Source organism: Melanotaenia boesemani, chromosome 6 (genome assembly GCF_017639745.1).
Source record: "Melanotaenia boesemani isolate fMelBoe1 chromosome 6, fMelBoe1.pri, whole genome shotgun sequence".
NCBI classification, from domain to species: Eukaryota; Metazoa; Chordata; class Actinopteri; order Atheriniformes; family Melanotaeniidae; genus Melanotaenia; species Melanotaenia boesemani.
The window spans coordinates 17,388,922-17,404,717 of NC_055687.1; the positions used below are offsets into that span (position 1 = coordinate 17,388,922).

General features: G+C 39.4%; 2 protein-coding genes across 2 annotated transcripts; one reads left to right on the forward strand and one right to left on the reverse strand.

The window, feature by feature from the left end:
* The first annotated feature begins 383 nt into the window (after positions 1-383).
* Positions 384-8,059, forward strand: grwd1 (glutamate-rich WD repeat containing 1). Its single transcript, XM_041987814.1, has 7 exons — positions 384-652; positions 744-861; positions 3,440-3,599; positions 3,690-3,900; positions 6,004-6,149; positions 6,868-7,059; positions 7,480-8,059. Exons 1-7 carry the CDS (start codon positions 439-441, stop codon positions 7,786-7,788), a joined length of 1,350 nt encoding a protein of 449 aa, XP_041843748.1. The 5' UTR covers positions 384-438; the 3' UTR covers positions 7,789-8,059.
* A 331-nt stretch (positions 8,060-8,390) lies between these two features.
* cdc42ep5 (CDC42 effector protein (Rho GTPase binding) 5) lies at positions 8,391-11,174 on the reverse strand. Its single transcript, XM_041987815.1, has 2 exons — positions 11,024-11,174; positions 8,391-10,260 (listed from the first exon to the last, which is right to left on the reverse strand). The coding sequence occupies exon 2, from the start codon at positions 10,256-10,258 to the stop codon at positions 9,350-9,352; it is 909 nt and encodes a 302-aa protein (XP_041843749.1). The 5' UTR covers positions 10,259-10,260; positions 11,024-11,174; the 3' UTR covers positions 8,391-9,349.
* Between the last annotated feature and the right edge of the window lie 4,622 nt (positions 11,175-15,796).

Genomic DNA, 15,796 nt, shown 5'->3' on the forward strand with positions numbered 1-15,796 from the left:
GTGTCCATTTGCCAGTACCTAAGTTGACCTCACTGTCTTTCCAGCAGTGAGTCAGCTCCCAGTTTCGCATCAGACAGTGGCTCTAGTGTCAGTACCAAGCTGTGCTGTCAGTCTCTCAACTCCTGTAAATACTTGCAACAGCCTGGCGACAGTGCATGCACTTGACCCTGAATATGATCATGGGTATCCACATTTCTTTATTAAAAACATAATGAACATCCACTAAACATTGGTGCTTTTACATTACAATTGTGGCGGTTTACTAGACAAATAGTTAAAAGTCTGATGATTCCTGGCAGTGGGGAACCAAGAGCCAAAGGGGCCAGCTGAATTCCCGTAAATGGGGTTGGAAATAGACAGGGAGAGAAGGGGAGTGTGAGACAGGAGAGGGGGGACCAACCACGTGGCCACTCCACAAACCGGAAGTAGGCTACCAAGATGTCTGCTCCCGATGAACACACGTTTGCCGACGAAAGTGGTGAGGTGGAGGAGATGGGCAGTGATGACGACGAAGGAGAAGATATGGACGAAGAAGGAGCGGACGGAGAAGAGGAGAAGAAAGTGTACGTCCCGGGGATTGAGCCGCTACCACCCGGAGAGGAGCTGGAAATGGACCGTTCCGCGTATCGCATGTACCACGAGTGTCAAACAGGCGAGTAGAAAGTCCTGTAAAAGTCTTTTTTTGTCAGTACACACATCATGTGGGACATGTATATTAAAATTATGTTTTTTTTTATGTCCAGGAGCTCCGTGTCTAAGCTTTGACATCATTAAAGATGCAGACGGAGAAGGCAGGGAACAGTTTCCTCTATCCATGTTGCTCTGTGCAGGCACACAGGCTGAAACAGCTCTGAAGAACAGGTACCTCCCATTTCTTTACACTTTTCATTAAAACAGGATGGTGCTTTTCTGAGAAAAGTATCCATCCTGGTATCCAGGCACCAGCTTGTAGTCACAAACGTTACGAGTTTGCTTTATTAAATAACATTGATCCGAAAAATATTTTTATTATTTTGCTTTAATCAGGTCTGTTTATTTTGCACCACTTTACCTTAAATAGTAATCCAAAAGCTGCTATACACACAAATTAGGCAAGTTCAGCTCAAGTCTGGTCTAGTTCAATCCAATTATAGAAAACTTTAGTCAAGTTTTACTCTAAATGGTATAAAACTGTCCAAGTCATTTATATAGTAGGGCTACTCTTCAGGTCCCAGTCTGTAGCAAGCACAGGGAAAAGGAGAGGGAAAGTAAAAAGAGAAAACAAATAACATATAGAGGCCTCCAGTAAAATCAAAGTCTTCAACTGGTTTGGATTTGAGAGAGCAGAGTGGAGACATCAGCTAGTGATGCACCAAATTTAAAATGTTCTTTAAAAACAGTCATTTTGCAAATAGCCTGTCACATTTTTTTTTTTCAATTTTACCTTTACTAGTGTGTGGAAACATTAAATCAGCGTTTTAAAAAAATAAACAGGTTTACAGTATTTCAGCCCTGTGTCACACCGACTTTGAAAGAGGTCAGATGAAATCAGAGACATTTGTTTAAAAAAATCATCATTATAATAGTTTGAACCTTTCATATTGAGGAATAAACTATTTTACCTTATTTTACTACTTTTTACCTGCAAAATTATAACAAATTTAAACTTATGGTCTAGCAAAAAATAAATAAATAAATAAATAAATAAAATATGATTGTGGTCTAAGACTACGCCATAGGCACACCGTATGCTTTTGCATGTGTGCCCCAGAACTGTAACTACAAACATAGATAAGATAGTTTTTTGTCAGATTGCTAAATGCATCAGAAGCTGTGACTAAGCAGTTTATTAAGGCATGTCAAGTCATTGTTGTGTAAAGCATTTCCAGACCATTGCTATTCAGATATTTACTTTAAAAAAAATAAAATAAAAACACAGCATCATCTGACAAAATCACCATTCAGGTAACTTAAAGAGAATGTTTGTGTAGTGAAACTGGTTATGGTTATATCTTGATCTATAGGTCTTGACAGAAACAAGGACAGTTGTGTGGTTACATGTAACTGCACTGATTGGGTGAACTGACTCAGGCAAGTTCGTGATCCTGAAACAACCCCAATAGTCGGAAATAAAGAAGCTTTCATGAAAAGGGGTCTACTTGCTTTAACTTAAAGCACTTAGGAGTAGATGAAACGGGTTGTAATCTTATTTGGATTTCTCAGAGTTCTACTAAAGCAGCTCTTTGTTTTCTTATTTTCACAGCCGGTCAGTTCAGACGTCACACACACCGTCTCCTCCATCTTCATCCCTTCTGCTTTACTGCCATTTTAGTAAAACTGGCTGTTAAACATTTATGAGCTTCAGCACAAAACCTGGAGCTGCATCTCGCCTCTGCTTTTGTCATTTGCCGTTATATGATGTCCACAAAGAAACCATGACATAGAAACCCCCCACCCCTAAACCATGTAGCATTGTGGTATAGCTTTTGCAGACATGCTGAAAGCAGAGGTATGAACACACATAGAGGCACCACTTGCAGCCTTTGCTGCAGGCTTTGCATTAATTTAGTGCAGAAGTGCATGTCAAGAACTAAGATCTTTATTTGCTGGTGTAGAAATCAGTGGCACAGCCTGAAAATAAGGGAGCAAAAACATAACATCTAACACAGTTTTTTTTTTTAAGATAAATGGTAGGTAAAGGGTTTTTAGGAGAACTGGGACATCAACGCTCATTTTAAAGTGACATGAAGTTCTGCTACAATAAAAAGCAGCTGAGTTCAGTAAACCGCCTTCATAAGTGTTAAGTAAAACAACTGTTTGTAGTTTTAGTCTATTCCCACAGACTTCATGACAAGTTTGTTCATACTTTCAGGACATTTGTGTACAGTGGACAAGTTTAAACATCTGGACTTGAAGTATCTTTTGATCTCAGCCTTAGTCTGGGATTGCGAAAGCAGCCGGCTGTTTCATACATTATCCCAACAGCATCAATTTTCCAGCGTTAAATCCTAATTTAAAACATAGATGTTCTTAACAATACATCTCTATCAACTTGCAGTGTTCAAAACTCAAACAACAGATGAGTAATAATTTTAAATCCTTATATTCAGTCACAGTTAGGAGCTCAAGCATTCAAACTCCGGCACCACCTACTTTTTGAAAGAGCACTTCCCTACAGCTTTCTGTCAAAGGCATTTACATAAACAGTGAATGACTGAAATGAAAAGAAATACAGTTTACAGATTAAACCACAGATCTTTTTTTTGTGTGTGTGTCCTTGTGGTGAACAGTATCTGTTTTGTTCTGCTGTCAACCGCATGTTCTCTGTAACTGTGGGTAAATTTCCTTTCAGAGGAAAGGTGAACTGTAGGTTTAACGTTAAAGGAAACATTGTCAGAACTTGAATAAAGATAACAGAGTGGCCTGCATACCTACAAGCAATTACATGCATTTCTTGCAGACTTCTGGTGATGCGCATGCATAACCTTCATGGAACAGAGAAGGAAAATGAAGAGGAAGAAAGCAGCGATGAAGACAGTGATGACGAGGAGGATGCAGATAAGAAACCACAAATGGAATTGGCCATGATGCCTCATTATGGAGGGATTAACCGAGTTCGAGTATGTTCTTTTATTATTATTAATTAAAAAAAAAAGATATGATAAACACTTTTTCCAAGTTGTTGACTAGTTTTGTTTCTGAATTTCCAGGTGACTCCGTATGGACAGCAGTCCCTGGCTGCTGTGTGGTCTGACAAAGGACAGGTAGAAATATTTGACCTCCGATCTCAGCTGGAGGCCGTCCATAGTTCAGCTGCTATGGCCGCTTTCGTCCAACAGCAGAAGGAAGCCACAGCGCTCTTCAGTTTCTCTGGTCACATGAGTGAAGGCTTTGCAATAGACTGGTCACCCAAAGTACCTGGTAAGTGTGTTTTATACCTGCAACTCAATTCTAGAGGGAAGAACATCCTTTGTTTACTATTTTTAACACTTTGTAATCAAACTTGTGTTATTAACATCTAGAAATCATTCAGATTACTTGGACAATTTTTATTTTTATTTTTTTTGTGTGTGTGTTTTGGTTGTTTTTACACATATCAGCTTCAGATCGCACTACTGGAAGATGCTTCTGAACACACAAAACCAGTCTGATCACCTTAAAAGAAATAAAAACAAACCAAAAAAGGGGTGAAAGGTCCTTATTGGAGATCTGAAACTGAATCTGACATTATTACAACAGCTGGTTGGCTTTGTGACTTTTCAGTAATTATTTATAATTGAGATATATATATATATATATATATATATATATATATATATATATATATATATACACACACACACACACACACATACACATTTTCTTTAACTCTACATTTCAAACCAACAGGATCGAAAACAACTCCTCAAGTGCAGACTTCTCCAAAACATTACTGGATAGTAATGGCTGGCAGTGATTAAATAAGCATTCCGTGTTTTGACTGGTACTGTGTTGCTGTTAAAGCTGCTGAAATCCACACAATTACATACTCGGTTAAGAAAGAATCTGGAATAAAAATCTAACATGCAAAAATTCAGAATGAAATAACCAGTTTGAATGACAAAGGATACATCAAAAGATGCTACAGCTAAATATTTTAACCTAGATGTGTCATACTTAGGCCTGTCGCGATAAGCAATAAGTCAATTAATTGAACGATAAGAAAATAAGAGCACGATAAGTTTGCCGGCCGCGATAATTTTTATTAGTCCCCCCTTTACCATAAACTGTGTATGACAATAGGTTTCACTATGGCGTATTTCGACTCAACGCTCTGGTTTGTTGCGGAGTGATCTCTCTGGTGTCATACTTGACTGCAGCATGTTGCAGCACGAGCCGGTAAGCCGCATTTGTTTTGCAGGGCTGCCAACACGCAATGGCCGTGAGACTTGCGCATTTAAGTGGCTTCTCACGCTCTCGCGCTAAACCTCCGATTCTCATGCTGAAATATGTAAATAAGTCGAATGGAGAAATAATAGATGCAAGCACCTCCTCTTTTATCATTTCGCTGCTCCCCACATGTAAGCAGAACACACACATCTAGCTTACGACGTCAGTACAAAGCCCCCACTTCCTGGTCTACCGTAATAACCCCTGTAATCCGCAGGCACATTACGCAAATAGAGTCAGCCTATATACTAGTGTTGTGCGATGTGTCTAACTTTGTGTGTGCGATCCAGCAGCTCAGTGCGCGTGAGAGTGAGCGTGAGCGCAGAGGGAGGAGAAGAAGAGCTTATGAGGAACGAGAGTAGCAGAAGAAGAAAAGGTGTGAAGAGAAGAGACGGAGCGGTTAGGCAGAACAGTCAGGAAAAACAATAACGGTGCGTTATAATAAAGCCGTTTCTCAGCACAACCGCTGTTTCCTTTTTTTTATGGTGCTCCACGCCGTGAGCGGCGAGAGAAGAGAGTAATTGGGAGTTAACCCCGAAGCCAACTCCACTTCGGCCCTGGAGAGGACGGATCTCCCCCGTGTCCTCCGACTACTATCGGCGGATAAGAAGCGGGAATGGTTAACACTAGCGTATTTGACAAAATACACATTAAGAGCAATGCCGGCTAATCGAGAGGTTTGGGAGGATTCCCAGTGGGCTGCATTACTTTTGGGCCGGCGTCCCGGCTTATGTGAAAAAGGCGCTTTTATTTATTTAGTTTATTGATCTTTGAAAATGTGTACTTGCATTATTATTATTGTATTAGTTGAGAATGGTCTCAAAATGACACATTAGCGCTTTGCGCAATATTATCGTTTATCGCGATAATTTCTGAGAAAATTTATCGTACAGCTAAATTTGTTATCGTGACAGGCCTAGTCATACTGCACAACGCTTTGAAGCCTGAGATAAACTCTTTGAGGCCTGTGGCTCCCTCTATACATGGAAGCTGGTGATACTTGAATGCTGCATCAGCTCTGAACCGTTTTTAAAGGAAGTATAGATGTGCCTTTCATCTGAAATGTTGATCTTTGTGTCCACATTTAATCAACAGGTCGTCTTGTCAGTGGGGACTGCAAAAAGAACATTCATGTGTGGGAGCCACGTGAAGGAGGGACTTCCTGGCAGATTGACCAACGGCCTTTCAGCTCCCACAGCAAGTCTGTGGAGGATCTGCAGTGGTCGCCTACTGAAGCTACAGTATGTAGAACAATTGTGACTCCCTGGATGGTATTTAAGTGGTCAACACTGTCACTATCTACGTTTCCTGAGTTTCCTCTGGAGCTGAGAGAAAGCTGGATGAATATTAGACATGCATGTTTTGATTTGTGTTGCTTGTCCTTGTTGCCTTAACAAAATCATAGGTTTTAGCTTGAGGGGCCCAATTAATCCTAAATAAAAACAGAGGGTTCATTTCTCTCCATTAATGATGTCAAACTGATGGTACTGGCTCATCTGCACTTCTCAGACGTCAAGTTAAAAAAAACAGGGTGTGGTGAGGGAATGAGTAACTGTAATGCATAAACTATGTTTACTTTAAAAGGAACTCCTGGTAACAGTGCAGCTATGTATTACCACAGTGCTGTAAGTAAAATCTCAGACAGAAATAGTTGTGCTCGTACAGCCGCTCCTCACCAAACTTGTTTGTGGTATGTTAACATGCATCTTCCCTAATGCTGGCTGACGGCTTTAGTTTTAATGAATGTACCCTCTGCTTTTTGTCACATTCTTGGGATGAGTCAACCTAAGTGGTGGTGACTTCAATTTCTTGTTGAAGTTTGAGTACAAATAGAAGGCAGAGTAAAGTCTATATTGCGAAAAATACCACAGAGTTCCTCATGCTGGGTTAGCAACTTGCTCTGCCAATATTTACAAATAAAATCTCAAAGTCCAATTGTTCACTCTTCTCTGCCACCAGGTTTTTGCCTCTTGTTCTGTCGACCAGTCTATTCGTATCTGGGATATCCGCGCACCACCAAATTCGATGCTCTCAGCCAACGAAGCTCACTCGTCTGACATCAATGTAATCAGCTGGAACAAGAGCGAACCATTCCTTCTGTCAGGGGGTGATGATGGTTTTCTGAAAGTGTGGGACCTGCGGCAGTTTAAGGTAAGAGCAATTATTTAAAAATCCCCGCTGAACAAATGGAAGATGATTCCACTGGGAGTTGTGGGTGATTTTCCGCAGGTGTTATCATTGCAAAGTAACCTGCTATTATTGCTACAAGGAAAACAGTGTTTAAGGCTGTATTACAACATGAGATCTACCACCTTCTTGGCTTACCGGCTCCACCTAACCACAAACATTTGTTCCGTCTCTTGTCTGTCATACAATAGCTTAACAATAATTTCTGTGGTTGTCTCCAGCCCAACACAGGAATCTTTGATTTACCCAAGAAGATGTGCAAATACACAAGTATTTTGTTGCCACAAGGTTACTGAAGTGCAGCTTTTTTCAGGGTGCATATATTTTTGTAGCCGGATGTTGTGTGAACAGCTGTCTTGACCCACTGCCCTCTTCTACCTGCAGACTGGCCGTCCCGTGGCCAACTTCAAGCAGCACAGCGCTCCCATCACATCTGTGGAGTGGAACCCTGTGGACTCCAGCGTGTTTGCAGCCTCGGGAGCAGATGACATCTTAAGCCAGTGGGATCTTTCCGTGGAGTCATGCGATGTAGGTGCTAGGGTGGAGGGAGTCAAGGACCTACCCCCTCAGCTACTGTTCCTGCACCAGGGTCAGTCAGAGATTAAGGAGATCCACTGGCATCCACAAATGCCTGGCGTCATGATTTCCACGGCCCTGTCAGGGTTCAATGTGTTCAAGACAATATCTGTGTAGTGAGTGTGTGAGTGGTTGTGTGTGTAGGTGTTTGAAAGATATGGATTTCTGCATTCAGTGTTATTTTTAATTTACATTTGGAGTGAGCAGTGAAGAGCTTGTAATAATGTACATAACTTAACTATGTAAGTAATAAATCTACCTTTTGACATGTATTAGCTAACACAGGTGCCACATGTTACTCCAGTGGAACTTTGTATGTTGAACAGATGTACAAACTATTTTAGGCATTCATTGTTGCATGCTTAAAATAAAGTTATACTTTATAAAACACTGTTTCGTTTTATTGTACTGAAAGAGCATAATCACTCAGTTTAAAGGTAACTATTTGAGACCATTACCTTTGACCTGTCATAAGCACTCTATATGTGCACATAGCACTCATCAGTTACATAGCAGTAAATAAGATTTTGGAGTGTGGTGCACATTGATGCAACTTTTTGTACCAGCATTGGAATGTGTCAAAGAACCTGGTGTCTAACTTTTCTGCTTAAATAAAATGGTAGCTTACTAATGCAATGTAGTATATACCACAATGATGCACCCTTTTGTGTTCTGAAAGACTTTCCAAAGGAAAAAAAGTCAGCCAAGACTGGTCATTATCAAATTCCATTATTTACTTTATTGTATTTACTGTGATCCTTTTTAAACTACAGGATGACAAATGTGTCTAAACCAGCATTTCAAAAAAGATGAGTGGAAAGATATCTCCCTTTTACAGCATTTTGAAACGAAGTATTTTAAGTAAAAAGCATGTACAAAAATACACTGCAAACCCTGATTTATAATTGACCTTTAAATCCCATGATTGTCTTTGCCTTCTAGTATAAATCCAACCCCACAGCACAAAGGATATCTTTGGTAAGTTAGACATGCAAAACAAAAAGACAACAAAAAAAAAAAAACTCAGATGTGGTTTGGTTTGAACTAGAAAGCCCCACATTGCCAGATTTGGAATGTGACAAATTCACAGTAATTAATTATCAACACTGTCTCTGAGGACTCTTTGTAAAGCTTTTCAGATGTATGAAACAAGACATGGAGGCTGTTCTAAACACACAATGCAGGAAATTACTAATAAGGCACTGATATAGCATGGGGTACTATAAACATGCAGCTCCCTTTAAGGCATTATAGGACAAAGTTTTAAACACAGCACTAACTGTGTCACGTATAAGACATAGTAGAAAATTAACAATGCAATCCTCGTTCATTTAGCCCGATCAAACTTTCCAGAGCTTCATTCTGTCAGTAAACCTTACAGCTGAATGAAGTGAATCAAAGTGCTAGAATTCTTCACTGTTAAACCCAAATGACAATATTTTTCTGTTTAGTTTTTTGCAAGTCTGTTACCAATGTAGACAAAACTCAAAATTTGTTTTCCAGTTGAGCAACATCATCTTAACTGTCCAATCTCCCCTATTTTTTTAAGGTCCAGTTTGTGTTCACATATATTCTATTTAAGACTCCTAGTCTGGTTATAGTAAGATGAGTAAAGTATACAGAATATAGTATATTTACCTGACAGCAAGGATGTATTTTAATATGGAAAAAAAGTCCCCTATAAACCGATTTCATCATCAAACTCATCTTCAAATGTGTAGCCCCGTCCTGCTTCCCCATCCTCCTCCTCTGAATCAGTCTCTGAGTGGACACTGTCAACCCTTCTCCTGTCCAATGGAGTGACTCCTTCATACTCTGAACTATGTGATGAAGCAGGACTGGGAGGCAAATCTGCTTTGTGGTTGGTGAACTCGATTTCACCTACTGGGCTCTTTCCCCCCTCGCTCTCACCTCTAGTTGGACTGTGACATGCCAGCTGATTCTCTTCCTGGAAGTCAAAGGCTTGACTCTCTTCCTCTTCAGATACCTGGCGAATGATCTCCTCTCGCTTGTCACTGAATCTCACTTTTGGTCGTAACCCCTTGGGCTTGATTCCATTCCCATCTGATATCCTACTGCCTTCCACCTGGTTTCCATCCAAGTTCTTCCCATTCAGCTCATTTTGAATGTTCACAGACATCTCAATACCCCCTTTGACTTGTTTTGTTTCCACTATGGAGGTACCACTTTGGGGACTGAACACATCTTCCTCATTGGAGTCAAACGCCAGACCATCCATCACCCCTAACACATCCCCAAGCATAGACGGGCCCAAGTCCAAATCCAGGTCCAGGGTGAATGAAGACACTGATTCGGAGTGCTGAAGCTGATTGTTCTGTGGACTTCCTGGTGCATCTGCATAAAGATCACTGTGGTTGATTGCCACCTCAGAATCTGCAGCTGGGATGACCTCTGAATCTCCCTCCTCAGAAACAGAAGAGTTTGGTCCTAAGGAGGAAAGGAAGGAGGTGTCCCCAAAGGTATCCCCGCCTCTGCCAATGTGCATGGTGTGGCGAAAGTCACCTAAAGGCGCTGAGATCATGGTAGGGTCTAGGCGAGGTGCTCGAGATGATTTGTGGAGTGGCATGACTGTAAAGAATTTAGTACAAAGGAGAGCAGATGTCAAAACAGGGAGGATGACATTTCATGTATCTTAAGCAGCACAGGCTAAACAAGAGATAGAAAAGACTGGGCAAATGAAATACTGGAAGCCTGGTTGAACCTCCTGATAAGAGCGTGAAAATCCACTCTGTTGTGTAATATTATGGGAAAGCAATGACTATTTTGGCACTGGGGTTGCTGTGAAGGCCATGCTGAGACTTGTACTTGAAGCACACCATGCAACGTTAGCACATACTTTTCTCTGCCCTCAGGGGTGTATTAGGACAAAAACAAGACTGTAACCTTCTCTACAAAGATGAACATTTCACTTCAGAGCTTCTTGTGGTGAAAAAAAAAGTTCCTGCTGAGGACAACCATACAGCCTTCTAACTAATATTTTAATACAGGAGGTTGAAGCTTTTGATAAAACAGGTGTTATGTAATGTTTAATGTCTTGCTAACAGTAAATACACTATAAACCACTGGCAGACACCAGTGTCTAAAGCACGGATGTGAATGAGTAAATTCAACAGAGGAGGGGGCTTACAGGCCCAACCCTCAAAGACTTTTTAGTAATGATTAAACTGAAGTGTATACAAGTCAAACACATCGTTTAAAAACTTTAACTCGTAGGTACTAACAAGGAAACCGTGTATTGGCAGTGATAGTAGCGTCTGGATGAATTTAAAAAATTCCCTATGAATTGAGCTAAATGAGAGTGTCTATAACATGTAAAGTACAGAAAACTTACTTTAAAACGTATTCTTTGGTCTTTGACTGTCTCCCACTTCAATACCCAGCTTTTTCATCTGGCTTTTCTGTTTCGCCTCCCTCTCGGCTTTTTCCTTCGCGCTTTTCTCGCCGTCGTTTGCCTGTGTGTGACTTTACAGTTTTTTTTCTCCCTGCTTTCCAAAGGGATGGGCGCGAGCTGAGGAAGTGACGCTACAGTTAAAAGCGAGCGCTGAGAGAACAAACGGGATCGAACTGTAGACTGTCAGTAAATCCAAAACACACCATCACATTGCTTCTCAACAGAGCAAAACAGTTTTGAGTGACTTTGATCATTAAATTAGTTCACTGGCAGTTCAGTTTTTGATGTTAGGAAGTTTGTTTCAAAACAAGATTAAAGAATAGTGAGAAAGTTTTAGGAGCTTAAAAGATTTTAATTTTATATTGCTCTTAGACATTATGTTCCCTGAAACAATTTGAGCTTGATAAATCCATTGTCATATTTTAAATATTCTTTGCCATTAGGGGGAAAAGTCTAGAGAAAAAAATTATTAAGAGAAAAACTTGAGATGTGATCTCATTTTCTGGGCTCATAATGTTAATAAACCCAGGCCTGATCAGATGAAGTATTCCAAGATATGCTGAGATGGAATAAGTATTTTAAGTAATGGCCCTTTTCCACTAGTACCTACTTGACCCACTCAGCTCAACTGAGTTTTTAGGGTTTTCCATTCAGTAGTTGCACCTGATCCCAGGTAGTTACTTTTTTAGTACCTACTCCGAACTGAACTATGAGAAGCCAAAAAAATGTGACATCTACAAACTGAAAGCCAGGGAGTGGTTCACTGGAACCCTGCCAAGAGTTCTTTTACTTTTCAGTGTTTCATCTCACAACCTGCAGCCTTCTCTGGCTTTCTGCTTTTACCTTGAGGCTGAGATAAAGCAATAAATCTAGGTACAATACAGACCATTTAAACCTGGGGTGTCCAAAGTTGGTCCTGGAGAGCCACAGTCCTGCCAATTTTAGATGTTTCCCTGCTCAAACACACCTGATTCAAATTAAATAACTCTCCACAACAGCTTGACAAGTTCTGCCAAAGCATGTTGACCCATTAATCTGGTTCATGTGTGTTGCTGCAACAAACATTCGAAACCTGCAGAACAGCTGCTGTCGGGGACGTTGGACACCCCTGCCATAAACCAAGCAGGAGGTGCACCATCGCCTCAATGTCCTTCATTGTTGTATCATATTTTGTCAGGTACAAATGACATCACAAGTCTTTTGGGCCATCTTTCTATAACGACCCCCACCCACATCAAGGTGGTACTCATTTGTAATGGATGGTTAAATACTGTGGAAAATGTATGCCTAATCATTTAATTAAACAAGTAATACCAGCATTAGTCTTGTCATATTTAAATTATTGCTCTGTGATTTGGTCCAGCACATCTAAATATAATCTGGCCAAGCTGCAGGTAGCTCAGAACAAAGCAGCTCGCTTAGTTCTTCAATGCCCTTATCAGCCCAGTGTGAGTATAAAGGATCACCATCAATCCTGTCTATATGAGGAATGTAGGAAGCAATGTTCATTGATATGTCTAATCAAATAAAAGTAGTTATTACTAAAACACCAGGAATATTGTTTGTCAGACACACACAATCATTTCACAAGGCAGACATCAAAGGTTTTCTGTTGCCCCCACGCAGAACTAACTTAAAACAGAAGTTAATGAATTACAAATCAATAGTAGCATGGAATGAATTACCAGACTTTTTGATTTTAGATAATATTATGCTAAGCTTTAAGAAGAAGATGAAATTGTTTCTGTTTACTCAGGGACCTGTTGATCTGGTTTTTTAACATTATTTTGAAATTGTGGTGAGATGATGTAATTCCTTAGTTTGAAATTAGGGAATGTAGAGTTACAATTTGTGCTGGTTGCACTGTTGTTGATGTTATTTTGTTTTGTAATCAGGTGTCCTTGTGCCTGTTGTTTGTGAGTTGTTGTGAAAATGTATGTTTATGTGTTTTAACTAATGATAATGTTGTAATTCAGTTGATAATCTTGGCAAGATCCTGGAAGAGGAGCGGCTTTAAAGGTTAGTAGCTGGTGGAGATCTAATAAAACAAACAAACCACTGAAAAAAATTCTCTTTAACCTGCTGTAGTGTTTGGAGTTTTCCCTGTAGATAAGTCCTTTTTTTATTTTTTTTTTTTTATCATTATTATTTTTTATCAGAACTTGAAAATGTGTATTCTTTCACAAAATAACCCTCCAAACCAAGGGACCTACACATACTAAAGTTGAACACCTCCAAATGGCAGGGACACTACCAACTGCCCCATATATTCCAAAGCAGGATGAGAGGATTTTCAATTAAACACACACATTTACACTGTTTTAACTAATTTATATGTCCACATTTTGTACAGTAGACACACAAAAGTCCCACCAAGTCCCACAGTTTCATAACTGGGCCTAAAGGAGTTACAGTTTTTCTTATATAACAGTGGTTTGAATAAAGAAAATGTTGTAAATTTTCACTCATCTGATAAAGGTGCACTGCTGTATTTATAACATCATGATAGCAACTCCAAATGTCTCTCAAAACTCACAGCTGGGCTTTTAATAATCAACAATCTCTATTTTCTCTATTTTGTTTATACACACTTGATAGATTCAGCTTTTCTCAATTTCTCTAGAAACTGTAAAGTGTAGCTATGATTATTCTTAACAAATGGATCGATCATGAACAAAAACACATGTATCAGTATCCACACTTTTAACCTCCTTATCACAATAACAAGTGATTTTTGAGGACATAAATCTTTACTTGGATAAAACAGATTAAAACCAGCTTGTCATGTTGTTTCATTAAGAGGTAGCATGTTAAGTCACTTAGAAAGAGGAAATTAAAATGCATTCTGTGTGATCCTCTCACAACTGGACAACTATGTGTGCAACTTAATGTAGCATTAGAATGGGTCTCTATATGTGACATATAGGGATCTAATTTTTCTTTCTGTGTATACATATAAAACATACATCATTTATGTTTGCAGAGACTGTGTGGCAGAGTCTGAGAAAATTTAATACATTTAATAAAATAAATAATTCTTCTAGCCACATAACTGTCAGAGCTAACCTGTTATATGGACCCAGACCTTGGTTATATTTGTTCCATGACCCAAGATGTCATTAAAAACATAGGCTACACAGCAGGAAGCATGTGAGAGGCAAACACATTGTGTTTGCTCCCACAAAAGAATGAGGCCCAGATGACCCAAGAGAATGGGCTAAACAATTCCATCTCTATGTCCTTCTTAGACTTTGCACTTGTGCACTTGTAATTGGATTGGCAAGATGCTTCTTAATGCCAGGTGAACAGGGTCTTATAAGTATTCAGCAGCATGATGCTGCATGGTAACCCAAAATAAGTTGCAGTGCTTTTGTTTGTGTCACATTAGCATACACTACCGTGTGTTTTAATGATTTTTGCTCATCATAGGATGTCATGAAATTATATGAAGCAACTAAATAAGTTGTCTCTGTTTTCTGTACATTAACTACTAATACACAGCCTTTCTGAGGAAGCATATTATAATAATGTGTGTAAATAAATGTTGTTTGTACTCTCACAAAGATACAAATTCTTGATATTTCTAGAAGAAAAACCTTAGTGCCTCACTTGACTGTCCTCAGATATTAAACACAGATATACAGACTATAAACAGGCTGCAGCACTATAGTAAACATATGAAATTATGTAAAAAAAAGTTAAAATAGTCTGCATTTATTTACTCGTTTATGGAAAGTAGTCCATGAAGCTGAATCCTTTATATGTCCCCACCTAGTTGACAACATCATATTTTAAATGGGAGGCGCCGCATAATTATCTGCTGCATAATTATCATAGTTTACTGCATCCCTTACTCATGCAATTTGTCTGTGATCTTCTTGAAAATGACTTAAGAAAACCTGGATTTGGACCAACAATAGGATGCACTTTTTTAAGAGTTTGTTTTGTTAAGCTTCCTTCCTCTCATGAGTTAAAAAAACAGAAATCCCAGGTATTCAAACAATGGTTTTGGTGGTGAGTCGTTGTGAGCTCATGCAACAACTGCTCAACATATTTGTGTGATGACGTAGCTGACAATACTACAATGACAGCCAGTTAGTCATTTTGCACGCACATGCTGTCATTTACTGTGAGAAATTAACTGGAAGTTATGCAAAATACGGTATTACATTTATTTTAAAGCCATGTTTTAGAAATCAGACATGATACAAGAACTTTTTCACCAATCATCGAACCCTAAGAAAACACTGATTCCTTTATTTACAGTGTTCATTGTATGAGTCAATACTGAGGTCAACGTGAAAATAACCCCAAAAAATAAAGGAAATATTGAAAACATGTGTGGATTTAATGATGTGGCACCAAGATGACTTCCTTCTTTACAGGCATTAAGAAAGCTTACATTTGCACTTTGGAGCGACATCCAAAACATTGGAATGATTTGAGGGATTTGTGTGGGAGAGGTTCTCTGACAGGAAATGACTCGTCTCCCTGTAATGCACACACACACACACACACACACACACACACACACACACACACACACACACACACACACACACACACACACACACACACACACACAAAGTCTTGCAAACACATATCCTGCAACTGTGTTTGTTTCACATTAAGGCAAAAAGGAAACACAATCTACATAAAATCAGAATTTTTAACAACATTGAAAAATAGTAACTGATTGTGTGAAGAGAAACC

Bases quoted from the DNA above. Each gene is read 5' to 3' on its own strand.
- grwd1 (XM_041987814.1), top strand. From the start codon at position 439: ATGTCTGCTCCCGATGAACACACGTTTGCCGACGAAAGTGGTGAGGTG. The intron at 3,901-6,003 runs GTAAGTGTGTTT...TTTAATCAACAG, and splicing joins CTGGTCACCCAAAGTACCTG to GTCGTCTTGTCAGTGGGGAC. The intron at 6,150-6,867 runs GTATGTAGAACA...CTCTGCCACCAG, and splicing joins GGTCGCCTACTGAAGCTACA to GTTTTTGCCTCTTGTTCTGT.
- cdc42ep5 (XM_041987815.1), bottom strand. From the start codon at position 10,258: ATGCCACTCCACAAATCATCTCGAGCACCTCGCCTAGACCCTACCATG.